Genomic DNA, 26868 nt, shown 5'->3' with positions numbered 1-26868 from the left:
AGGTTGCCATAAGATTGTCAACAGCTGCCCTTTGACAAAAGCAACTGGTAGATGCTGAATAAAATGAATTCTGCAAGGAATGCCATGGCCCACTCCAGCAAAGCTCTAAGGCTATATTTATCTTTAATTGCCACTGACTCAAGTCAAAAAAGCATGCCAGAAATTTTGCTGGAATGGATGAACATTTTTTATGACCACATAACTGGACACTTCAATGTACTCAACCTAAAAACTCAAATTTTTAATGCCTTCCCATGGAAAGCTGGCCAAAGACAGTGTTATTACATTTGACTCACTCATACAGCTCAAAGCTGCTAAATATATAGATAGTAGGTTTAAAATTATCAGTCTTAATTTTGTTTTTTTTTAATGATGACTTAGAGAAAAGAAAACTGTACTCACAGTTTGGAACTGAATTGTCTCTTCTTTGTTTGCCAGTTCTAATGCGAAAAAGGATTTATTGTGGGACATGTTGGCAATATCATGCCACCTGCAGAAAAAAGGGACAGAATATGACTGGACAAGCTCTGATTTTCAAACCTCAAAACATGCAACTGCAAACCAGAACTACCATCAAGAATGTGGATAAAGAAGAGGGGAGGAGGAGGGGCAGACACTGATCTCCTCCATCCCGTGACCAGTGACTGGAGTGAGGGAATGCCCTGAAGCTGAGTCAGGGGAGGTTTAGGTTGGATATCAGGAAAAAATGTTTCACCCAGAGGGTGGCTGAGCACTGGAACAGAATCCCCAGGGCAGTGGGCACAGCACCAGCCTGAAGAGTTCAAGAAGTGCTTAGGCAATGCTCTAGGACAACAGGGTGTGATTCCTGGGGTGCCCTGTGCAGGGCCAGGAGTTGGACTCCATGGTCCTGATGGGTCCCTCTCAAGACACTATTTGCTATAAGTCTATGATTTTGTTAAATACTATTTTATGATTCTGTGGAAAAGCTCATTAATCTATCTGAACAAGTTGTAGACCATCACTTCCATTCCATTAACGGCTGCTGAAAAGAAAACATGTATGTGACTAACTCTTGGTAAGATGTAAATATGTACAGTAAGATTATTACTTGTCTTCCATTTGAAATTCTTCCACTTATTGCAAAAAAAAAATCTAATTTAGACAAATTTAGTCATCAGTAAATTATAATGTCCAATCTGCTTGAAAGCAAACCCTACATTCCAGGGAGAAAAAAATCAAACCTCCACTAAACAAAGCCTTTAAGGCATTATTATGGATATTTTCTAGAACTCTTACCCATTGACAGATGAAAAAAATTTAGATTGCATGAAATATATTTATTCTTCTTCTTTTTAAATGCAAACTTAGCTTGAACCATTAGTATTATGTTAGTGTAAATAAAGTCAGTATCATAGATTTATTAAAAGAATATTCTGCAGTAAACAAACACGTTGAAAAAGCATGACCTGCATATAGGGCTGTCTCTAAAGGTGTTTATATGATTCCCATTTTCATTACACAGAGGTGTCTGTTGCCATTTTCCATAGCTATTGCCTCATGTATATACGAGGTAGAGAAACATTAATGTCTCCATTCTGATGTAGAACAAAAATCCCTCAAATTTAAGGCCTTGGTTCATAAGCCTTTGTGGGAACAACTATGAAATTACCAGCATAATCCAGTCCTTGTAAATCACACTAATGGGTCATTTGTCTGTGCTTTATTGCCACCCAAATAACATGATATTGCTACCCATGATGGAATTGCCCATAGTCATGCAACTAACAAGCAAAAAAGCAGAAAAGTGGATCCTGAAATTGGAAAATAAATACTTTCGGATGCTTCCCAATGTGCAAATTTTTCCCATGTTTACAGACCCTGCATGCACAATTCCTTGAGAATTTATGTGAAATGCATGCACAAAGCTTTATTCCTCTCCCTGTGCATTTGCTAAGTACAATTGTTGCTTAATGCTGTAGGAAAGCAGAGCAGACAATTAAAAAGAGCGCAGCATCAGCTTTCCTATCACAGCTGAGACAGAAATTCTTCTGAAGGACATTTAACAGTTGTGAATTTCTAAATCCTGCTAAACAAAACTACTGACAGAAAGAAGCAAAGCTGCCTACTTCCTCTAATCCCAGAAAATCACCAGTAGTGAAGTTTCAGCAACTGCTGGACCATAGGATTTCAAGATTTCTGTTCATATTCAGTCAAAAATTCAATCCTAGAAGATAAAGTTCACTAAGAATAAATCCTTTCTTGCTTTAATAAAAACTAAATTGTTGAGACTCATTTTATAAAAAAACTCAATTTTTTTCCAATTTATTCTGAATTCTGCCCAAAGATGCCCAAGCAACAAATCAGAGTCAGTGGGAAGCCATTTTATGTGAAGACTGAATTTTAAGTGTTTAGGTAAGTCAGAGCTCTGTCTACAATTTATAAGAACATTCAAGAATAAACTAAAATAATGTATGAATCCAAAAGAATAAAACATTATTGCATAACTCTCCATATATAATATATGAAAAGAACTTCTGGGCAATTTCACAAATGAATATTTGTATATGAATTGATGTGACAATCTCAGGATTTAAGATGCCCTCGGTGCAGAGAATTTCTCCTTTTTGATTCAATAAATATTTTGCAATGTAACTGTATATTAAATATTCATGTCTTAGAATTAATCTGTCTTAAAGAGATTCATTTTGCAGTTACTGCATTGAGAAATTCTCACTGGCTTCAGTATTCACTGTAGCATGATGACTACAAGACTATGTTCAGGTTTATCAAATGCATAAATACACATCATATCTAAGAGTCATTGACGCTTGTGAGAAACAGGCTTAAAATGTGAAATTCACCAAGATATTTTATGAAAGAACAATACTAACCTAAATACAACAGGAGGACGACCATTTTTGTGTTTCACAAAGATACCATCAAGACATGCTCCAATGAATATGTCACTTCCTTGGCTGTCCTGTAAAAAGTTGCAAAAAAAATCATGCAAGTAGAGAAAAAAGTCTTCAAAAGCAAAGTCACCTAAGAAGCAACTGCTTTTATTAATTCTGGAGCAGAAAATTATGGGTGGTTTGGGGTTTGGGTTTTATTTACTTTTGGCAGGAAGTAACCGCTCTGAACAGGGAGAAAAGGGCAATTAGACAAAGATAAAAACCTCATTTACCTTGGCAGGATAGGTCTCTTCACCATAGCCCTCCATTCTTTCCACTTCTTGCATATATAACATTTCTGCATCAGGAGGAGTAAGGCCTCTACAAATAAAACAACAATCAGCTAATACTGCCACTAAGAAAAAATAATCTTTGTTTTACTCTGAAGGACAATGTCAAAGCTTGAGAAGCATCCCCAGGACACCCAGACAACCATCAAATCCTGCTGTTTCTATCTGTACCAATGGCTGATGCATTTGGCTCAGCCTCAGAATCAACACTTCAATTCTAATAACTTCTTTCTCTCTGGCACCTTTAGGGATAAATGGCAACAAAGACTACTAGTGAATATTATCATCTCTACTAATGGCAGACAATTATCACATTCTTGATCAAATCCAGCACTGTATCCATGTTTCCTCACTTTACCAGAGGCACACATGTTCAAGACATGAATGTCTTCTACATTGCTATAGGGAAAAGAGGAAGTCTGGCACTTTACATTTCAGAAAAGACAGTTTCATCTTCAAAATGCTGACTATTTTACTGTAATACTTTGAAAGCATGAGGACAAGATCTGTAGGTAAAGGTAGAATTCTTTATAATTAATCCAACTGACAAAGACAGCTTTCTCACAGACTTGCAGTAGTATCACAGGGCTTAAAAGCTTGTGTTTACCTACCCACCAACACACCTCAGTTACCTCATAAAAGATATAATTTCTACTTGAGAAATCCTGTCATGCTCATTGTTATGTCTCTCAATACTTTTTCAATCAAAAATCTCCTGGACTATTGCACCTTAGCCCCTTTCTACCTAAGATCATAACTGTGCATTCTGGCACAGTTACTGTCTCTGCATTTCTCCTGCCTTTAATACTTCCCAATGTTGTTTATCAAGAAATATTCTTACTGGGGTCAGAAATTCACATGAACAAGAGTCAGAAACATGATACAGGTGAAGTCACACCTATTTAATTGTGTCCCGTATCCTTTTCAAGCTGAATCCTCTAATATATTTTACTAAATATTCTGTTCCCTGTGTCATTTTCATTCAGCAGAAGCTCTTGTAACTTTAATACAGATGTATCAGAGAAAAAACTCATTCAAATGGGAAGTGAAATTAGTCCAACTTCATTTCAAGATTCCCAACTTTCTGAGCTACAGAAGCTACTGAAGACTGAAATTAAGCATTGAAGAGCTTTAGATATGTTACCTGTACTTCTGATGTAGCAAGGCAACTTTCTGTGTTGCTTCTTCCAATATTTTTTCTTCTTGTAGCCAACCCTTAAGATAAAATAGCATTTGTGGAATTAAATGCAAAAAATTTCTACAAAATCAAATGGTTATAGTTTCTTTACACGAGCAAATCAACCCTTGACTCTAGCCTTGGAGCTTAGATGCTGTAATATGCACAAGTACACCCCAAAAGAATAAGCACTGTTTTGAAGTGGTTTTACTCTCTCTCCCATTTGTACCTTAACCTTCTTTTCGGTGTAATATAAAATAAAATTGAAAAAATCTTACTACATCTTTGTTTCTGTGTAATATAAGGTGTCATATCTCACTCCAATCTCAAAGAAAACCTTTACTTAAATTTGACAGCCCAGGGAGTAGTAAGAAAAATGGATCATGGAGGTTTCCTAAAAATTATCTGCATTTACCAATTTTAAAAAGGACTTAAATTTGCCAATTTAGTAATTTAAAGGCACCAATTTAAAGAAAGTACTTACCACTGGAAACAAAGCAAATCGTTGTAGAAACTCCTGAGATTCATACTGATCATAGTCTCCAAAATCCGCTAAAAAAAAAAAAATAAGTCTTGGATTCAAACACTTTTAACAAAATTATTCAAAACCCAACTAATTGCAGCAGGACCTCCAAGTAGCAAACCGCCATTCCACTGAACTGTAATCATAAAGCAAAACAACAGAACAAACCAACCAATAATGTTTATAAAGAGAAAAGGTCAAAAAACTCCCATCTTTTTACCTTGTTCAGAATGATTGGTAAAACTCCTTGTGGATTGAGAAGAAATGATAAAACAATTAATTTGGAAGCTCTTTCTATGAAAAGGGAGCACCTCTGACACACTACACCAACACAGCTCTTGAATTAAAGCAGTGTTTAGAATTAACCTATTGTACAGATTTTAAATACAGATCATTCTTGAAACAGCAAGCACTGCTTCTGCTCATTCACCAGCTAAAATTACTAAACCTACCTGGTATAAGCTACTTCAGTAATGGAGGCATATCAATTTAGAACCTGTGCTTTTTTTGAGGTATTTTTTCCCTGTGTTATCAACATACACAGTACATCTCTTATACAGGAGTAAGAAATGAAGGTGAAAGATAAAAGGATGAATATTTTCCATCTGGAAAGAGGGTTATATTGAAAGACTTCTATAAACAACTCACTTGAGCAGAGAGATGTTTACATTGTCCAAATAGATACAAATAACACAGCAAGATTTTTTCAGTTGAAGGCCATTAGAACCTGGCTTGGATTAAACAGATTCGCTGTTATATAAACAAAGTATTAAAACAATTTATCCTACTCCACTGGTAACCACATTTTCAAGAAAACATAATCACCATCTTTATTGAGATGCAACCAATGCATATAACTAAATAAATTTAAAAAAAAATCTTTGTATATATGTTGTATATACTGCCAGTGATTTTAAGTCCTGTTCAATTTTGTCAGTTTTACAATTGCTGTTAGATGTACTGAAGTGGCATTCACTGTGAATGATATACAAATAACAGTATACAAACACACTAAACACAGCTGTGGCCATTACAAACTTTTGGGAGATTCAGTATCAGACAAGCACGTTGCAAGAAACACAAACATGATCAGTGCAGATCAGATACAGCCTCACAACTGGTGTAGACTCCATCCCATCTGACCCTGGCCAGGAAAAATGAAGCTGCCTTTTCACATAGGTATCACCTGTATGAAATGCGTTTTCAGGAGTGATTTGAACACAAGAACTGCTCACAGTCTTCCGCACTAACTTGAAATATTCTTACGTGATAGGAAATTTTGGATAAAAAGTAGAAATACAAGTACATTCAAAGTTGCTTATTTATGAAGATATGTCAGAATAAAGAGTCTTCATTAACAGAAACAGAGGAAGGGTCTGTTGATGTAGGCAGACAACTGAAGCCTTTGCCCCCAAAGGAACTCCAATGTCTAATTCAAATCCAGCTCCTGAAACTACGTGTTAGCTGCCCAGGTACACTTCTGAGGACTGCAGAGAAGTTCAGAGCCACTGATCCAACTGCTGGTGTCCTCAGTCCATATGGCAAAGTCCTAAGGGGCAAACCCCTTTCATAACTTAATGAATTGGGCCTCTTGAGTGAAATAAAGAAAACAGGCAATAGAAAATATATCCCTAAGTTTCTAATGCAACATTAGCTAGTTGGTACTATTTCTTACTTACCCTGAACTGCCAAACCAGCCAGATGTATTGCTTGTTCCAGTGTGCAAGGAATGTTGCCCTCCAAGATATCTTTCTTTAATTGCAAGTAATACTGATACCTACAGGAAAAAAAAAAAAAAAAAAAAAAGAAAGAAAGGAAAAAGCTAACATGGGCTTCTTAATTTTTAAGAGAGAGTAGAAGACTATGCCTGCATTTCCTATTCCTCTCTGCATTCCCCAGTTTGAGTAGACGGTAGTCTTCCTCATCATTTGGACTCACTAATTCAAGGCTTTTTCAAACTCCTGCCTCCCTTAACTTTCATATATCATTCTAGAATCAGTGATCTTAAAGAATCTCTACAATTTCTATCTACTACCACACCCTCTTCTCTTTTTTTTCCTCTTCCTTCCTTAAAATTTTTGTTATTTTCTCTTCAAAACATTCAGTAAACTGCTGCTGGGTTGCTGCATTCTCTTCCAATAGATCTAACAACGTACATTCCCTCAATCCCAGTAGGGATTTTAATTTCTGCATTACAATTTCTGAGTACATTTTGTTCTCACTTTCAAGGCAGTTTTTTTTTCTTTTAATCTATGCTTCTCCTGCATCATCTCTTGTACATGCAACCACTACTACCTGTACTGTTTGTCCACAGTCTGAGCCACTATGTACTATATTTTTTCTGCCTCTTTCAGCCACCCGCAGAACTTTCTATCTGGAGCCCAAAACACCTCAAAATTGCCAGTACAGCTACACCAACTTGGACACAGAGGACATTTGTCCTCTATAAGTCTAGTTTTTAAAACTGCCTCATATTAAGTATGGGCTGTAATTCATTCAGTGATTAGAAAGGTCAGGTAAACGCCACATAAATTTTATTCATGTTATGGATAGCTCTCTTCCATCACTGTTACTGCCCTGTTAAATACACTGATAATTTATAAATATTGTTTAGACTCTTAAGCATCCTACTACAAAACCCCAGCATATCATATGACAGTACACAACACACCCAAGAACAGCTGGAACTAAACTCAGACCTTCAAAAATGGAAAAGAAAAAGCCCAAGGCATTTGGGGAATGAGTCTTCCCAGTCAAGAAGCAGAAGGTAAGCTCTTTCCATAGAACTGCTATTAACACTACCTCAACAGAGCACATCTCTTTTTAGCTATAGCATTTCCTGGTGTACATTAAACATACAATTTGCTCGAACATATTCAATCTCATTTATATCAAACAGGCATGAAAAAATCCACAGATTTCTGAGACTAACCTAGACTCTTACTATCAAAGTAAGCACCGTCTCTAAGACACGAGCATAAGAGTGGCACATAAATTCCTGCTTTCTACCAGGTAGCACACTGCCAAATTTTTGTTCAAGCTCCAGCATAAACAACATATTCATTAAATAAATACCAGAGAAGACTATTTAAGGTTTTTCAGGTAATTTAGCTTCCCGATGCAACACCTCGATCTTACTCTAATGTATTCTAATACACCAACACAGAATCTGAACCAGAGATTTCTGAGCCACTAAAATTACCAAGAAATAGCACAGAAGTTTAGAGTAAAAAAAAAAAAAACCTTCAGAAATTACACATAAACCCAAAAACTAAGCCTGCGAAGGACTGAGAAGTAACAACAGCACCAGTGTCTGCACCTGGTGACCCTGAAAAGCTTTCTCATCACAATTAGCAGGAAAGGTGTCTGGAAGGGTATTTCAGGAACAGAGACAGTTTCATGTAACCACAGAATAAATTAAGATGAAAAGGACCTCTGAGTGATCATCTGCTTCAACTCCCCACTCAAAGCAGGGCCAACTTAAAGTTTTTAGCTGAAATGGGTTAGTTAATACAAGCACATATCTTTGAAGTAACAATAACAATGCGTGTTTGTAATCCAGCTATGGGTTTTGTACCCAATTGCCAATTAAAAATAATCATTAAATCAGAACTGTACACATTAAACCATTAGCAGCCAATGTACAGGCCCATAGGAATAACTGGCTAGTATATATATATATGCTCAATTTTACTTTTCCCCCTGCAGTCAGCAACAATTAAATCATAAGCCAAAGTAGCCTGTAGTGCCAATGTACTGTACTAAAAGAACAGAAAGTACTGAAAGCAAAACAAAGAAAGCATAGCTTAATAAAATCTGCAAGTGCTTTGTTCAGGATAGATATCCATGAAAGCAACATATGGATCTTCAAAAAAAAAAAAAATTAAAAAGTCAAGCAAATTCAGAACAAATTCAAAAGTTAATGAAGGGACTAAAACAATTAAAAGACTGACCATGCAGGTATGCCTGTTACTTAAAACAGGTTTGAGCAGATTCCTAAGATCACAAAATAGTTACTTGCTTGTTTAGTTTATCACATATTTTAATGATTCCAAAGATAAATTAGAATACAGTTTGAACATAAATTCTGCCTAAAATAGTTTTCATTTCTATATAGGTAGGGGAGTGGAAAGAAGATGACTTTTAAATAAACTATACATTTCAGAATGTTGAGAGCAAATTTATAAACACATAGAAGTTTATACTATGAGGTTTACCTGGTAATCTCCTGCTGAAGCTGAGAAACAGTAGGCACATAGAACACTACTCCAAAATACACAGTTGGCTCCAAGGCATATTTGTCCAGCTGCTTTTTCAGAGGCTTGTCCAAATCTACCCATCTGCGCTGATTCTGCTTATTATAATACCAGAGACTGAAATATGTAATCTGAAAAAGAGGTGTTTCAATGATGAAAAAAAGTTAATATTGTGATATTAGGTAAAATACACTGTATGAAAGTCTTGCTACTTAGAAATAAATGTTTTAAAGCACTGAGTAAAGCTATGGGTTATTGAAAACTTCAGGAACTGCAGAGACATTTGCCATAAAAAGCAGACATTACCTCCAGATAACCAACCCAGGTACATAAGGTCCCCCACCTAAAACAGTACCAGAACTATTCTTTATTTGGAAACAGTTCCTAACTCATAACTCTGTTGTGGTCCCTTCACAGATGCTAGCAGTAGGCATTCATGTGTGACAGGAGATCTAAGGGAAATGGGGAAGGCAAATGGAAAATGTCCTGGGACAGCAGTAGGGCAAAGCAAGGCCCCTCTGGGGACCTGGTAGGCTCCCAGGGGATGCTGAAGGACAAAAGAGCCCAGGACAGAGTGCTGTGGCTGTTGCACACACAGTCAGCTGTCAGAGCTGTAAGGAAAATCTGGAACCCCATGAGGGGACTCTTCATCCTGTTTAGACTGGAAACTAAGATGTGTGTACAAGGGTTTTCAAATGTGTACATAGGCGAGTTTTGCAGGAATGTACTGAAGTGGCCTTTTTCTCCCAAGAGCTGTAGCTCCCCAATGAATTTCAGATCTGTTCCCCACAATACCAAAATGCTAGAGCTTTTGAGAAAACAGCAGTAAATACTTTTCTTACTAGGGAGGCAATTTTTCCATGACTAGTTGACAGAAATGATTGATTTAGAGAAATCATGATAAATATTCCCTCTGGTTTATAAAAACTCTATTAAAAACTTTATTTTGTGTTACTTAAAAATGTCTGAAAATATCTAAGGAAAAATATTGGATTAAAGGTGTTGGCAGTTCTACAATTTCTAAATACATTAACATTTATGTAGCAAGGACTTGGAGAATTTTCATGTCAATACCTACAGACCTAATTGGTAATTCTTAACATTCACTTATCTCTCTCCTTCAGTTAAAACTCTTCTAATTATGATATCTAGTTTTGCTATGATAATGACATGAATATTTTCCAGTCCATATCTCTTGGCTGGTCTAGAACCGAGCTAAATAAGTAACATGGGAGCAGATTTTAGTCAGTTTAAACATAGTGGAGAAATTTAAATTTTTGTGGGTGACTCTGCAGTATGGATTTAGAACTGTACTGTGGAGCAATTGAAAAATACTCTGATCCAGACTCCTTCTGAGAGAGGATCTAATAAAAATGAGGTTGTGTTGCTCAAGATACTGTCCAGTGGGATTTTGACCTTCCAGGGGTGCCATCCCCCAGTCTCTCTAGGAGGTCTGTTCCAGTGCACTCTGTATTTTGTGTTTTGGCTTGGTCAGGAGTGGCCCAAGATATCTTGCTGCTCTGCTGTATCTGCTCCTTTTCCTGCTCGTGCAGTGAGCCATGCATATGCTTTAATGAGCTCAGCTTTTGCTGGGCAGCTGTCCTGAGCTCTTTTGTCCTTCAGCATCTCCCGTGAGCCTACCAGGTCCCCAGAGGAGCCTTGCTTTGCCCTACTGCTGTCCCATGTCATTTTCCATTTGTCTTCCCCACTTCCCTTAGATTTCCTGTCACACATGAATGCCTACTCTTACTAAAAGAAATATGGCTCTGAATATAAATAATATAAACAACACATTTGTTATTTCCCAGTCCAGGCACACAAAGTTTGCTGACACCATAAGCAACATTTTATTTCTATTCTTCAATCCCCCATCAACAGGTGATCACCATCACCCTACAAAGCTATTGTGAAGACAGTATCTTCAATTCCATAAGGTACTAGGGAAAAAAAACCCAACAGTAGAACCACAGAAACACCATTACAAAAGAAATATGTTCACTGCAATATCATATGATAAAAAGAATAAAATGTACTGAATGACTGACTCCTTCCTGCAGACTGAGTAAGGAAAGGAATGTGTGTAAAAAGGTGTGTTTCTCTTTCATCCCCAGACTGTTAACAGCATGCAAGCAGTCACAGGAGCCAAAGTCAGGATGCTGACATTCTGCTCTGACCCAGCCCAGTTCTCTGACAGGACAACCACATCAGCCTTGGGCTGAGCACTAAAATGTGGAACCACAACATTCTGGGCAAGGGCAATGGCCATGGCAGAGACTGCAAGCAAAGGGTAAGAGCTACAGCTGAAAGACTTCTATAAATGCTATCACAGAAACATATTTGTAAACCAACTGAAAATACACCCAAAAACAAGTACAGCAATTGTTTGAATAAACTCACTTGCAGCCTTGGTGTACTTAAACCTCACAGAAGCACAGATGTATAACAAAGGTGAGGAGAAGAAACCACAAACATTGCCGCTGTTACAAACTCTCTGATTTAAAAATACTCCTGGTTCTACACCCTGAATTTAAACTGAATGTATAGACTATTTTTAAGGCATGATGATCACTTGAGTTGATCTATTTCTCGGAAACATTGACCACTTTTTCTTGCCTACACACAACTGAGTATAACAGGCTAAGAAAAATGTTTCCACATTTTAAAATATCCTCTGGAATCCAGCATATCCTTATACAAGCCATGCAAAATACTACAGACCAAAGCTGGTCTTCTGACTTCTATGCAAACCTTTCACTTCACTTCAAGGGCAGAATTTGATCCTGTGAGTTTTCAGAGGAGCTTATGCACCCTGGAATATTCACACTGATTAAAATAGAACCCACTTTTATTCATTGCTAAAACATTTTATTATTAGCAGCTCAGGACAACATCCAGTGCTAAAAAGAATGTCATGACATAATTCTTAAAATATGTTAAGCTGTTGAGATTAACACTACTTTGAGGTTCGTTTATTTTAGTGACTTATTCATGACCCAACCCCTCTGAAGAAAATCAAACAGAAATAAAAGGAACATATAATTTCTGCACAGTTAATTTTTACCTACTTGCTTTCTGACACCAGAGACAGTAAATATTTTTGCATAAAATTTCAAGAGCTATCAAGAACACAAAAGTACCAAAAGCCCCACACAGTATTCACAGCTCACAAGGTGGAGGGAGTGACTTCATCATTGAGGTCACCCAGACTTCCTCAGCTAAGCAGAGGAGTTTCTCCAGGTATGAGTGCCACAAAACTACATTACTGCAGGTGACTATATTAGATCCTCTGGCATGAAGTGCAGTGAAAGTCAGAAGTGGGGCTGATCAGCCTTAGAAGAGACACAGTAAAAATCTTACTGTGGACTTCAATTGCCTAAGAGCAGGGCACAGAGAGAGAAGATAGAGCCAGGGTCTTCTTGGAAGTAATCATGGCACGTATGAGAAGCACTGGGGACAAACTGCAATGTGGGAAATTCCAATAGATCAGGAAAAAAATTTCACAACAAGGCTAGCCAAACACTGGAACAGATAGCCCAAAGAGGTGTCAAATCTCTATCCTTGGAGGCACCTGGGTGGTAAACCCAGGCAACCCCTGAAGCACCTGATCCTCCTGAGCACAGGCAGGACCACACAACCCTTGGAGGTCCCCTGAGGCATGGCAGTGTTCAAAATTTACTTGAACCTTACATATTTAATAATATATTTTCCAGGTTATTTCCATGTCCTGTACTATAAATCTTACAAAATATGTCATAGATTATCAAGAGACTGGTCAATACAGTGCCTTCTAATGAATGCATTTGGCTACCTGCCTCAAGGGTACCTGAAGAATTCCTATCCTAAGATCTGAGGCAAAAAATCAGAAAAGATAAAACAATAGTAGAAGAATGCAGTCAAAATGTATTTCCAGGCTTTTCCTCTTTTACACTGGCTTTACCTCTTTTACAAACTTCCCTGATCAGAATGCTGAAAACACCTTTCCTTATTGAAGGAGAAGCACTGCAGTCAAACTCGAAAAATCCCAGTTAGCCCAAGGGCTCCACCACATCTAATTTTATTATATGCTTGGATACAGAACCGCCCCTGCTATCAGGACAGCACAGTTGAAATAAACCACATGCAGGAGGACTGGGTCAATAATCTTGTACTAAGCACAACTGGCAGATACCAAGTGAAAGTTTTTCCCTACACCCAGTGTTAAGAGCTACAGAAGGAGACAACAGGCCTTGAAAATTCTCCAGAAACTCAATTTTTATCACAACAGACAACCTCCTCCACAAAACTTTCCAATCTCTATCTAAAAAAGGACTTGGAGCAGCCTGGACCAGCCAATGTACAATATCCAAGATTTCCTGGAAGTGGTGGAGAAGAAAACATCTGTGACTCCCATCATGTAGCAGCCACTAAGGAGAAAGTTGCACTTCTCTAATTACTACCATGACCAATTCTTCTGGCAGAAATAGGAGGATCACTGACATAAATCCGTCCCTTTCCTCCCAAATTGAAGCTATTTACTGTAGGGTACTTTTGTCTATGCTGTTTTTGTTGTCCTAGCACTGACAAGCTCTTCAACTGTAGCTGCAGGAGGGAATATTTAGCAGAGTAGCTATATGAAGAAAGAGACAATTTATTCTTAAACCTTAGTTCTTTCATAATGGAAATTTTTTTCCAACACTCACACAATTATTTTCTCCTAACTACTCTAATATGGATTTCACAAATGCTATTTAAACAAAGTAATTGCCAACTATAGTTTAAAGCAAAACAGAAGGGATAAAAATTAATAAGCAAATCAATCTATTGCAAGGTAATCTGATGTATTCTAATTTATTCTAATGAATCACTGTGCAAATCACAATACCCTGTGTTTCACACCCTTCAAATATCTTGAATAAACAATCTTCTAACAGGCAAGAAAGATTCTACTCATCAGGACATTTGACAAAGGTAAGCTGACTGATTTACAAGCTAAAGAGTCATACCTTCCTATTGCACAGAAAACATTATGTCCAAGGTATATTATAACCTCTGGCAGAGATAAGTCAGTTATCAACATGACTCAGAAATGCATAAATATACTTTTTCGAAAAAAATCATGTTACTTTTCCCCACCACTGTTCAAGGCTCTGAGAAGGATGAATTCACATAACTGCTTTTGACTTCACCTTACACATCAGTGATATTAGAAGAAGTATCATGTTCCCATTCATCAGAGATTTAAGTTCTGATTGGTTTAGTAAAAGGAAAAGCCAAATTTCAAAGAAGTCTAAAAATACTAAACAATAAGCTAATGCCTTTGCTTCAGAAGTAAAGAAAACCTCTTCTGTCAAAATTTGTATAAAACTGTACAAAATCAGTATAAAATTGACATGATGGTAAACAAAATGCAATTAAGTGGCATATTCAAATTCTGACTTAACTTTATAAAAATGCTAAGGAAATCAGGGGCAGGGCTTCCTAATTGCCACTATTGTTTTCATGGAAAAACCTTCATTTTGTGCTGCTCAGTATATGGCTGACTGCAAACCCTTTATCAGAATGTATATCTTCTTTTCTTCAGAGGAAGGAAGAACTACAATAATTGAACTGAGGCAGTTACTGATTTTTGCCTAACTGCTCTGTCCTTCAATTTCCCTTGGTTCCTAAATTACAATTATCACACTCTTATAACTAATATTTATTTTAGATGGATTCAAATTTGCTTTTCAATAAAGCAGCATCTTTTAAACGAATCAGATTACACACAGAAGACTGGCATCCTTATACATATTTTTCCATGTCAATTTCTCCTTTCCTAATTGTAAGGAAAATCTGGTTGAGAGAGGCAACCACAGCAGTTCAACTACAAGCACTGCTTCTCCTCCCTATGTCTACAAGTATCAGCTAAAATGTTGTCAGACTTTGATACAAGACATAAACATAATTATGTTCATGATCCCTCTGTCATGATGTGGCCCAACTCTCATTTGTCAGTCAATATGGTTACTGATACATAAAGACATAAGAATATTTATGGTTGCGCTTGGTCTGATTTTAAAAACACTCTTTTTATATGCAAAATACTTTTAAGAAACCATCACAATGAATTAAAGGTATTTTTTTATGTTTTCTCCAAAAGAGAACTGATGTTTTAGAATTCAGAGCAAAGTTTTACAGCATAGTTCAAGCATTTCCCAAGCACTGTTTCAGAACTTTGAAGTTATTCAGGATCCAGATAACCTTGGTTCCTTTTCCTCTGCATATCCAAAACAAACACAGGAACTTCCATATGCACAACACATACGCTCCACAGAAGTTCCCTGCCATTGGTTCTTATTCTTGTACTCTACCACGTATCTGCAGTTAAGTCAGACTCTGCTTGTACACAGTAGCAGAATTTGCTCCTTCTCTCTGGTTTAGAAGTGCTGTGTTGTTTAAAAAACAACAAAAATCAACAAGAGAAAGACACCAGTTATAACACCTCCTGCCAAACCTAGCTAGGTAATGTACTAATGTACATTGTAGCTATATTACAATGTTGTAAAAAATCGCTATATTTTCAAGGATTTCATTTGCATACTCATTGCCTTTAGATGCAAAATAAGTACTGTTGTACATACTTTTTAAGGTAGTTAACCAGCAAAGATCTCAGCATTTTTTCAAAACTTGTGATTCCGGACTGATTTTCTGTACCACCCTTTTGCGTAAATCATGTTTGGTTATAGTTCTCTCGTGGGATAAAAGACAGACTGTTCTGCAAAGGTAAGTAACTTATGTTCACTATTCCCTTTGGCTTCTTTCCCCAGTTCCTCAGTTTAAGAGAGCTGGATTACATTCTCATGCCTGATGAGTCACATTGTAGGAATACCAGAAGATACTCAGTTTAATGAATTCATTTCACTTTTCTATAAAGTTTACCATTCCGTAAAAAAATAAAGTTGTCAACATATGTAAATCTTCCTAAATGCTAACTATGTGTCCATACTAGTATACAACTTGGGAATTGAGAAGTACTAATTGGAAAATCAAAAGAAAAACAGTGTTTAGCCATGCAATGCATAATTTGAAAGTTACTCATTTACATAAAGATCTGTTAAAACTAATATCTTAAAAGATGGCACACCCTTAAAAATAGTTCAGTTCAGCTGTCCAAATTCAGTAATTCCAAACTACACCAGAGAGAAAGAGGTATTTACAAATGTTGCCACTGAATATGTAAAAAATGGTAGAGATTCCCCTAATGCCTCACGCAGTAAACTGTTTTGAAGATGCTTGGGAACTGCTTGTCCTAGCTGTGGAGGCCATATACAGTAATCTGAAACTGATACCTTGGATGTGAGAATGGTCCCCAGCCTCAGTATTTAAATAAACAGTCATACTTTCATGTTGAACACTTAGAATTCAACTTCATGCTCTAAGGCTGTTCAGTGAACTAAAAATAGGCAACTTCTTACAGAAATACTTTATACTTTACTGCATCAAAGACTAAAGTTGTTTTTGGAGGTTTAATGAAAGTGCTGAACACATTTTTCTTTCTGAAAACTTTCTACTGAGCAAGCCATCAGGAGGGATCCAGTATCTGCTTGGCAAATCTCACTATTTAAAGGCAGAACAACTTTTTCTGAATGCAAGCTCTGGAAAGTAATTTATATCCCTATTTTCCATTCCCTTTTATTGCAACACATTTTCCTGCCAAAATAATCCATGCAAGAATGCATGATTGAAGGAATCTGCTCAGAGTTCAATAGTGTACTGTCAACTCCCTTATTCTGATATATGATCCTTAATTGAGGGAATTGCATGTCTTGCTCTCTTTTTTTTTTTTTTTTTGTGCGTTTGTTTTTAAACAGATATTTAGGAGTGGTTCCAAAGAACGAGATAATGAAGAATAGCTGAAAAAACTGCATTTCCAGCACTCTGTGACTGGTTCAATAGAAGCTAGTAGTCATCACTCAGGAAGACAAAGCCTTGGCATTTTGCAAACAGTAAAAATTCTATACTTTCTGTGACTAAGAAATTACATCTGAAAGTAGGCAGATAAAATTGACAAACTCCATTCACACAACAATAATAAATTCTAAATATATGATATCTGATGTGTAAACACTAAGGCTACAAGCATAGCTAGATTCTCCTTTTGTTAGAAGGAGAAATATTAAAAAAATAAGGCATACCCTTGCAAAGAATTGCATTTTCCAAAATAACTGTACACTAAAAAAATACTTGGAGACTCTACAAGAATGCATATTGCAATTGAAAACAACCACAATAAACAAAACCTTATGGCTTCACGTCTATTTCGTTTCTTATTATTCTTTAAACAGAAAGAATAAAAAGCATTTTTGAAAACAAATGACTATATATAACATTTCCCACTGAGGAATCCTACAGTAAAGCATGCTTGCTAAAGTAATAATGTTTGCAGGATTGAGTTCTAAATATATTTGCTCAATATTTGAGCAAAGTTACCAACAGTTGCCACTGCTTGACAATAAAAAGGTAATATTTCAAAGGATCATAGTTATAAATGCAAATATTTATTACTAATTATTTTCACAGTTACTCATATTTTGGTTACCTAAGTCCAGGGTTTTCATCCTGTATTTGAATTCCATAATCAAAAGGTCATTCTATGGCAGACCACATAACAGAACAAAAGGGTATTTTTCAGAACAATGTTAGCAACCCTAAACTTGTATCACTAGTTTTCTCTCTCCTGCCCCCCAGAAGTGTGCATGCTTTCATAGTTCAATGACTTCAAAATCAACTAAACTAAACCTTGCAGACTCTAGGGGGAAATGTCAGTTCACCCAGGACTGAGAGCATTCAAATACTGCCTTCAAACCACCTGTGCTCAACAATTTTATAAAATAATGACATTGGTTCATATGTTGGTCATCTATGTAGATTTCTCCGAACATTTCAAAGCTTAGCATTTCAGAAAGAATTCACTCAACACAGAAGATGTAGAAATAATCACTATATGTGTGGAAGAGTAAATTTCAGTTCCAAAAACATTCTTTAAAATACCAAGTAAGGAGATTTTGGGGGGAAAACAGGTTGAGCAGATATTTACATATTCAACCACCACAAACCAAGTCTCTCCATTAGGCCAGCGTTCAATCTATATGACTGTGTAGGAGCTCCAAGACAGTGTCTGCCAATATATTTGTGGTATTTAATCAAGCAAGACAAACAGTTGGTAACTGGTACACTTATCACATTTTGTGCTTTAGATTCTTTTTACAGCACTAATACATCAAATATGCACACAAATAAAAAGCTGTCTTATGACTCAAGTCTTGCTGTCGTTTTCAATCATGTTGCTTAGGTAGAAATTATTTTCTTCCTTTATGGGTTTTTTCAAGTAGAATTTTCATCAATGTCATGTTTAAAAAACAGTTGCCTTTTTTTGCTGCATTCCATGCTTTTATTCACTGATACTTCTCACATTTCTTCCCCTTGGACATTCCCTAAACTCTGTAACAACTTTAACAACTGTTTAGGAGCAACCCAAGTCCCCATAAAGACCAGAAGGTGAAGAAACAATGGGAACACAGGACAGCTGCTCCAGTAGCTGATCAACTACATGGCAAGGAGTTACCACATAGGTCATCGAGCACCAAAAACTAAAGTTACACCTTCACTTGACAACTCACTCACCTCCCGCAATTCAAGCCTCTGAGCCACTGCTTCCAGACTTTCCTGGCCCGTGCTTTCCACTGACAGTGTGAACTCCACAAATTCATTGTTGAGCAGCTGGATACGAGCCACCAAGCAACTCTTGCTGGATACTGTGTAACGTCGAGTTCGTTTCAATTTTAACCCAAAAGGAAGAGGCATCTTCTTTTCCCCCCAGAGATGGTTAGCGATAAAGAGCCACTACCACTGAGACCTTGAGAGGTGACGAGAAGGCACCTCCTCTCAAAAGGTAAGGAGCTGTAAAGTCTCCAGAGATCAACCAGCAGCAGCAGTATCCATTAAAGCCAAGCAAGTTTTCCACCAAGAGACAAGGAGAAGAGACATCCACCGGAGTCCTAGTAAGGAACGAAAGAGAAAAATACAAGAATCAGAAAAAGTTTGACTGAAACGGGAATGGTAACATGGGAAAAATAATGTATATTTTTTTCTAAATCTAAATAATCAGCCTACCTTTCCAAAATGCAGGGCTGTTATGTATTCAAATAATGAAATAAGTACCAGAGTTTCTGGTTTTTCCACAAATGACATTGGGTTTTGGCAAGTTGATCTCTTTTTTTTAAACTCACAAGTGAATAATGAATCTTAATCATGTGGGACTGCAGTGTCTTAAAATAAGTATTTATAAACTGAATCGCTATTTAAATAAAATATGTTTATGAAATCTGAGTTGCCTAAGGTATTTGTAATACTGAACAAAGACGTTTTCTTTACGAGCAAATCCATCAACCTGGCTTGTTTTTCAGAGCGTTGTGCAGCCTCAGCCACTATCTGCTGTTGGATTAAACACAAAACCAAGCCCCATAAATGATAAAGGGGAAACAAAGAAGGGCAAGGGAGGCCTTTAAACTCACACCTTACCAGACAATTAAAGTGCAATTCCTTTAATCTTCCATGGATTACAGCAAGTTGTTCTGCTCATTCCTTATGCTAAACTGCTGTATGATGCTTCAGGTTATGCTTTGCCTCACCAAGACAGTATGTGAATTCTGAGAACCTTTTATTTCCTAATTTTCCCTTGAAAAACATACTCTTACCCAGACTACAGGTAGCCACCCATCTCCCCACTTTTTGCAAACACCTTCACGCCTCTTTTCCTGTCAACTCTATTCCATGCTTTGCCTTCCTCCTTTTCCAAGTGTTTTCTAAGCGCACGCAGCCCAGTGTGTGAAATGTGTCACAGAGTCACGGGCAGGAAGGCTCCTCAGCTGGGTCAGGGATGCCATTCCCTCAGCGAGGTGGCTGTGCCGGGCTGGCCTGTGCTGTGCTGTGCTGGGCTGTGCTGTACTGTGTTGGGCTGGGCTGTGCCGGGCCGGACTGGCCTGTGCTGTGCTGGGCTGTGCTGTACTGCGCCGGGCTGTATTGGGCTGGGCTGGGCTGTACTGTGTTGGGCTGGGCTGTGCCGGGCCGGACTGGCCTGTGCTGTGCTGGGCTGTGCTGTGCTGTGCTCTGCCGGGCTGGGCAGGGCTGTACTGGGCTGTACTGTGCTGGGCTGTGCAGGACTGTGCTGTGCTGTGCCAGGCTAGGTTGGGCTGTGCAGGACTGTGCTGGGCTGGGCTGTGCTGTACTGTGCTGGGCTGTGCCGGGCTGTGCAGGGCTGTACTGGGCTGTGCTGTACTGTACTGTGCTGGGCTGTGCCGGGCTGTGTAGGACTGTGCTGTGCTGTACTGTACTGTGCCGGGCTGGGCTGTGCTGGGCTGTACCGGGCTGTGCTGTGTTGGGCTGTGCTGGGCCGTGCCGTGCTGGGCTGTGCCGTACGGGGTGGCGGCGGGAGCCCCCCCGAGCCGCCCGGCCCCGCCGCGCTGCTGCCCCGGCCGCGGGCAGAGCTCTGCCCCTGCTCCTCCAGCGGCAGCGCCGCCCCGACGGAACGGGAATGAAAACAAACGCCTACTTCTCTTCTTGATTTTTATTTTTTTTTCCCCCAGGCTGGCATGTATTAGTAGCGTACATTAAAAGGCACGATTTGATTTCTGCGGACTCTTAGGATGACCAGACAGGAGGACCATGAGGATATGTGTTTCTTTGGAATGGGGGAACAGGAAGAAGTAGTCTTCCTAGCACACCTGCTTTTAAACTCAAAGGAATAGCTGTAAACACACAGACACCACATTCTCCTCGGACATTGATATACCCACCTAGAAACTTATCCAACGTAACCACAAACTTTTTAGGCTAAAAACCCCATATCAGACTCCCTACTCCCCAGTCAGCAAAGAAGAGAGGAAGGTGGAAAGACATTAAAGGCCTACAATGGGAAGAAAAAGGAGGCAGCACAGCATTTTTTCTCAATGACATCTTTGCAACCCTCCAAGAATGATCAGAAGCATATTTCATGACCTTGTTTGTGATAATCTTGAAGCAATTCTACACAATCACCATCCTCAACAGATACCACCTAAAATCTCAGCTGAATGAGAAAACAATCCCCACCCAAACACCAACAAATTCAGTTTTGGGTGTAGCTGTAGAAGAAACAACAGATAGCAACAGGTTTCCATGAAAAATTTAGGGATACACAGGGAATCCTCACGTTATTATTCCCTCTGCACTTTGATCCTCCAAATCCAGCCCTGCTTGAACAGCATGCAGGGAATGCTCTACAGACAGAAGCTTTTAGCCCCCTGTCCACTGCCAGCAGAGTCTTGCACCGGGTTTATTCCTGACAGAGTAACTTTTAGCTGGCTGACCTTAGCTCCTGTCCCCGAGGTCCATTTTCCAATATATTCTTTGCACAGTTAGGTGTCTTCTTTGCTGCTACAGCAATGAGAGAAACCAATTTACTCCTCTCTGAAAGCTACAGTCAGAAATGTAGAAGTGTTTTAATCCCAGGTTTTATGGAGTACCACTGAGTGTGAGAGACTTTCAATCTTTTCTGTTAATATCAAGGGTTAGAAAAGTATTTTAAGAGCAGGGGCGGGGGGGAACCCCAAAAAACAAAAGTCACTAACCAGAGGCTAACCTGACAGGTGAAATTTCCAAATCATCTAATGCTGGCATGAGGCAGCCTCAGACTTTCAGTTATTTCGCTATGCAAACAGGTAGCAATGCAAACATAGGAATGAAGTTTAGAGCAGAAGTTTCAAAAAGTGCCAGCCAGGAACATTCTCCAGGTTCTGATCTGTTGTTTACACTGAATGCTCCACTGAGCATTTACCCTAAATTATTTCATTTTTGTACACCTGACATAATCTTCATGACTTCTGTAACCCATTTATAACAAGAAAAACTCAAGTAATTAACTTCCAGACCATGTTATAAAGGCCAACTAAAAAAAAAATTCCTAACATACAATAGTGTAGAACTAAGGCAAGTTTGCTGAATAACAAACAAACGGGGTATCATTCAGTATCTTCTGCTGCTAGCCATGTGTAGTTCTTGCAAACATTGTTGGTTTTATTCAACAGCTGTGCATTCTGCAGTCCTAGGTGCTCTCAAATTTGCCTGCTGCATTACTTTAAATTCAGATCTTACCTGCATTGTTTTAAGCTACTTTAGCAAAAAACTCATGGCTACATACTGCCAGGAGTTACAAATCCAACCGATGACCTTTACAATAACAGGCTTTTATTTACCAAGCCTGGAATTTTCGTGCAACAGCTAGCAATGTCTTTAGTAGCCAAACTTTGTACCTTTATACTTCAACAGCAACCTGTAGCTTCAAAAGTGCTATATTCGAATTTCAGCAACATGGCCATGACTAATGTGTGATTACTGAGCACTGTGGTATCTTTCTCCTTTACCTTCACCTCCTACTCCCCCCTCAATTATTAGCATTTGACTTTACAATTTTTTTTTAAATAGTCTGCATAAATTACAGTAATCAAAATAAAACAGCAACATATCATGGTGAAATAGGGTTCCTATTACTTCACATTCTTGAAATACACATATTTTTATTTCACAGATATTTGGGCAGGCAAAAAAGTAATCAAAATACTCCATCCTCTCCTTGTTTTACCAGTTAATCTTTGACATGACTCTCGGACTCTCGGAGAGAGCAGCAGTAAGTGCATATCTCAAACTTAGCCCACCTCCAGAAGCACAGTCCCATTTACAACCATTTACTTTTCAAAAAGTAAGTGGTTGAAACTCTTCAGCCTTACAGCACACAGCAGAGATCACCCGCTATGTGTTTACCGTGCCCGCTGTTTTCCCCTTACCTTGCACCGCGATCCAAAGACACCGGGTCTCCTTTCACGTACGTGTAGCCGATAAAAGCCCCGAGCGCTCCAAGGCTGCTTCTGCCGGAGCCATCTCATCTGTATTCCTCGGGAACTGACTTACTGTGTTCCTCCCGTCCGAAACAGCTGCTAGCTCGGCTAACCCACCTTCTTCTCAGATCACTCATAGTGAAAACATTCCTCACTTCCTGTCTCAAAAAACTTGCTCTGGATATCATTCCACTGGGTAAAGAGCTGGGGGGGTGGAAGAAAATACTACAACAAAATAAACCTGCGCCAGCCGGCTCTTCGGGCGGCCTCTTTCATGTGACGCTGTGCCGCATGAGCGCAAATTGCGTTCTCAGAAATATTTTCGAATCGGCCGTCCCTGGGTGCCTCTGTGTGTGTGCATTTAATTTCTTTTCCTGGAGGCGTTCCCCTCGCTCTATCCATGCGGAAGGATACGCTGAAAGAATTAAAGCGAAGGCCCGTATGCTTGTAGCCCATTACCTCAGAGAGTTGGAATGCCTGGCAGGGAGAATGTCAGCAATGAACAGCTGCTTCTCTGGCTACAGGGGCACTACACAAATAGGGGTTACAACAAATAGCAGGCGATCCTTGCTTTTTTTAATCATATGATCATTTATTTTAAGCCTTTCCAGTTAAGGCAAATGTCTTACCAAAATTCTGTTGGTGTTGTTTTCATGCAGCTTGGAAATATTTTCAAGGTTTAAATTCCTGTGTGCTTTATCAAATGACCTATGCACATACACTTATGTCCTTGTGAAGTTTCAGCTGTTAGTGAGATACACAGGAAAAAAAAAAAAAAGGCAGACTAAAGGCTGATCTTTCAGCCTGTCTGGACTTAAAAACTCCCAAAGGTGTCAGTAGAAATTATACCCTTAAGAACAGCTGTCTTAGCAAGCTTTAAATGCGTATAAATTCAGGACTATTTATAGTGTTTAACTAATGCAAACACCACAAGAGGGGCTGTGCTCCAGTCTCACAAGTATATGAAGACCTCCGTGTGTTTGTGTGCATGTGAAATCAACAGTTGTGTACAATTTGGAATATTCCACATTGAGTGAACTGGGCAAAAACTTATCCAAATTTGGAACCAGTCAGGGATGAGAAAAAGGTAAGTGAGTATGTGAACGCTGACTAATAACTGTAAAACCTAGAAAGTGTTTTGGTAATGTGAAGTGCACAAACATGCTACTGTCTGAGCAGGTCCAACCTGCAGGTCAACTATGCAAATAGCAAGCTGCTCACGAGGACACTTACCTCAGCTGAAATATGTAGGTAATTTTGTACTAGGATGAATTCTTCTGAGTTATCCCTCCTGACCATCTTCTCTGAGATCAGAGTATCACTTTTTTATTCCCCTCCACACATCAGCCATAATTATGGTGAGCAGTCCTTAAGCAATATATAAACCATTAGATGGGGGAATCTTACGTTGAGTAAAATAAACTAACCTTTAACTAACCCAAATAGATACTCTTTGCTAAAGGTGTCTGCTAGAGGACAGAATTGCAGTTACTTGCTGGAGAAAACTGACTGATACAATGTATGAAAATTCCAAGCCATGAAAATTCAGGTTTACAGAGGCAACCCCGCCTATTTCTAAAGAATTCATACTGGAAACAAAGTCTCAATTCTCATATCTGTCACATTTCCTATTGTAATTCTTCATCACACCCTTTTCCTGCCTGATTCCCTGCCTAGAAATTGCATTTATTAGACCTTCCTTGCTTTCCATAATTAGTTCTTGCTGCATTTTCCTTCTTTTCTTCTTCATTAAAGACAACACCTCATCTTAAAAGAGACAGCTATGACATTGTCAATATGTTCCTTTGCAGCTTACATCTCCTTTTGAAGCTCATCACATTTGTATTCAAAAATATTATTTTCTTCTGCTTTTTCCTTCTTATAACCGCAGTTATAAGAAAACCAAAACTTTGTGGTTTTCCACACTTTCTCCATATTGCCCCACCTCATTTTTTTTTAATCTCACCACCTCTGTATTACCTGCTTTGCTCCAACTATTAACTCTAATGAAAGGGACAGAGACAAAGGCATCCATGAACATATGATGGACTCTGGTAAAGACACATCAATAAAATGTACAGTGATCACCTGAGGGCACAGTACTGAGCTTCTGCTTCCCCCTTTAAGCCCCAGCCAACACTCACAACATTCGTGGTTCTTGACCTCATCTTTGCTGTACTCTTTATTCTGTTTTTGAAGTTTATGTAAGGAAATTAATAATATCCCAGAGCAGAATTTTGCACCCTTTTTTCTATAGGTACAAGGGAAAGTTTCTGTCCACTGGGTTGAAGATAGCCTGCTACTTTTTTTTTTTTTCTCAGAAAAAAGAAGACATCCTCCCTTCTGGGACAGGTTTTTGGAGGGTTGGTTTGGTTTTTTTATCTTGGTTCAAACATGTGATCGCAGCTTGAATGTATCAGGCAATAGGTGGAAGTTGATGCAAATATTCCCCTTATTTCAATTCCACAGGAACTCTCCAGCATCTGGTCTTTGTATTGACTAAAGGTAAAACAGAAAGTTGGAAGCAAGCCAAACAGGAAGCAGAATCAGGCAGCCTCCAGGCAGAAAAGTGGTATGCAAGTATATACTCCTCAGCCTAGTGGAAAGTTACCCATTTGTGATAAAATTCCAGCAGGATAACCCAGAAACTGCTAGTTAAAGGAGCTTTCCCACAGTGCTGAAACAATGAAGAAGTCTTGTGGAAAAATATCTTAATTTACACCATGCAAAATAGTAATGTCATGAACTGAAAAGTCAGAATACCTGTAATTCTAAATCTGAAAGCTGTTCTCCAAAAAAATTAATTTATTAATCATGTTTTGTCTCTGAAGCCTTCCTGTTTTTACATCATTCTATTTTTTATTTGCGAGAAAGAAAGAGATGGCTGGATCTTTATGCAACATTATATGTTTTTGATGGTAGTAGAGAGGAGTGCTAGAAAAAGGACCATACCATATGTCTATTACATGCTTGAAGCCTGCAACTTCATGGGTACAAGATTCATTTTTACTTAGAAGGCACTGTAAAGTGTTGAACATGTTCTATTAAGTAACTAGTTAAGGTTATAGAATTTTCCTATTAGAAGAAAACAGGCAGTTTTCCTACACAGAATGTAGTGCTGAACTTGAAGAAATGAGCTTCTGCTATTAGTTGCAAAGGAAACTTTCCTCAAACACAGTAGCTTTTTGTAGAGTAAATCCTTTACTGATTAAATAAACTTAATTCTTGTTTCTGTACTGCAATAATTATTTTTATTTTTCCAATACTATAACACAGTACAACATAATTGAAATCTTAAGAAAGAAAAATGTGTCTCTTAAAGGTTAAAATGGAATGGTGTAGTTAAACTGATTTGTTATTGGCTCTCTCTTGCTGTAACACCAGTGGAGTCAGGCAAACAGCTCAGATCATTAGCAATAATTAGTGTAAGCTATCTCTGTATGATGTTTGATTTATATTAGGAACAGTGATGTAGAAAGGGATTAATACAGCTGTTAACTACAATGCCTGGAGTTTATTTTAACCAGTGGCATTACTTGGAAAAGACCCTTTATCTCTAGGCTGGGCTTTCTATAATATGACCACTCATTAAACCAGCTGAAATGAATCCAAGGCATTGGTGCAAAAGATAAATTGTTTGCCTCAAACATTACTTCTTTTTTGCTTACTTGTAGGCTTGTCATCACATCATTCTTCCCCCCTCTGCAACTAATCCCTTGTAGCAGTAAGAGATGCTTGTAGTGGGTGTAGATGTCTGTGCCGGGTGTGTGTGGCCAGTTTTGGCAGTGGAGGGGCTATAGGGCTGACTTATGTGAGAAGCT

At 38.4% G+C, this 26868-nt stretch overlaps 1 protein-coding gene across 2 annotated transcripts in view; it reads right to left on the bottom strand.

Moving 5' to 3' along the window:
- Window positions 1-23445, bottom strand: part of PTPN21 (protein tyrosine phosphatase non-receptor type 21) — a 44001-nt gene extending 20556 nt beyond the window's left edge. For both annotated transcript variants that reach the window (XM_063160149.1, XM_063160150.1), the window contains exons 1-9: window positions 22997-23445; window positions 18801-19174; window positions 9120-9289; window positions 6582-6679; window positions 4864-4931; window positions 4347-4417; window positions 3146-3233; window positions 2853-2941; window positions 403-490 (exon numbers count right to left, since the gene is read on the bottom strand). In XM_063160149.1, coding sequence (XP_063016219.1) covers window positions 403-490; window positions 2853-2941; window positions 3146-3233; window positions 4347-4417; window positions 4864-4931; window positions 6582-6679; window positions 9120-9289; window positions 18801-18980 — 852 coding nt within the window. In that variant the 5' untranslated portion in view covers window positions 18981-19174; window positions 22997-23445. The remainder of the gene's footprint in view (window positions 1-402; window positions 491-2852; window positions 2942-3145; window positions 3234-4346; window positions 4418-4863; window positions 4932-6581; window positions 6680-9119; window positions 9290-18800; window positions 19175-22996) is intronic.
- Window positions 23446-26868: the final 3423 nt, after the last annotated feature.

Source organism: Melospiza melodia, chromosome 6 (genome assembly GCF_035770615.1).
Source record: "Melospiza melodia melodia isolate bMelMel2 chromosome 6, bMelMel2.pri, whole genome shotgun sequence".
NCBI classification, from domain to species: domain Eukaryota; kingdom Metazoa; phylum Chordata; class Aves; order Passeriformes; family Passerellidae; genus Melospiza; species Melospiza melodia.
This window is presented reverse-complemented; position numbering and strand designations above follow the sequence as displayed.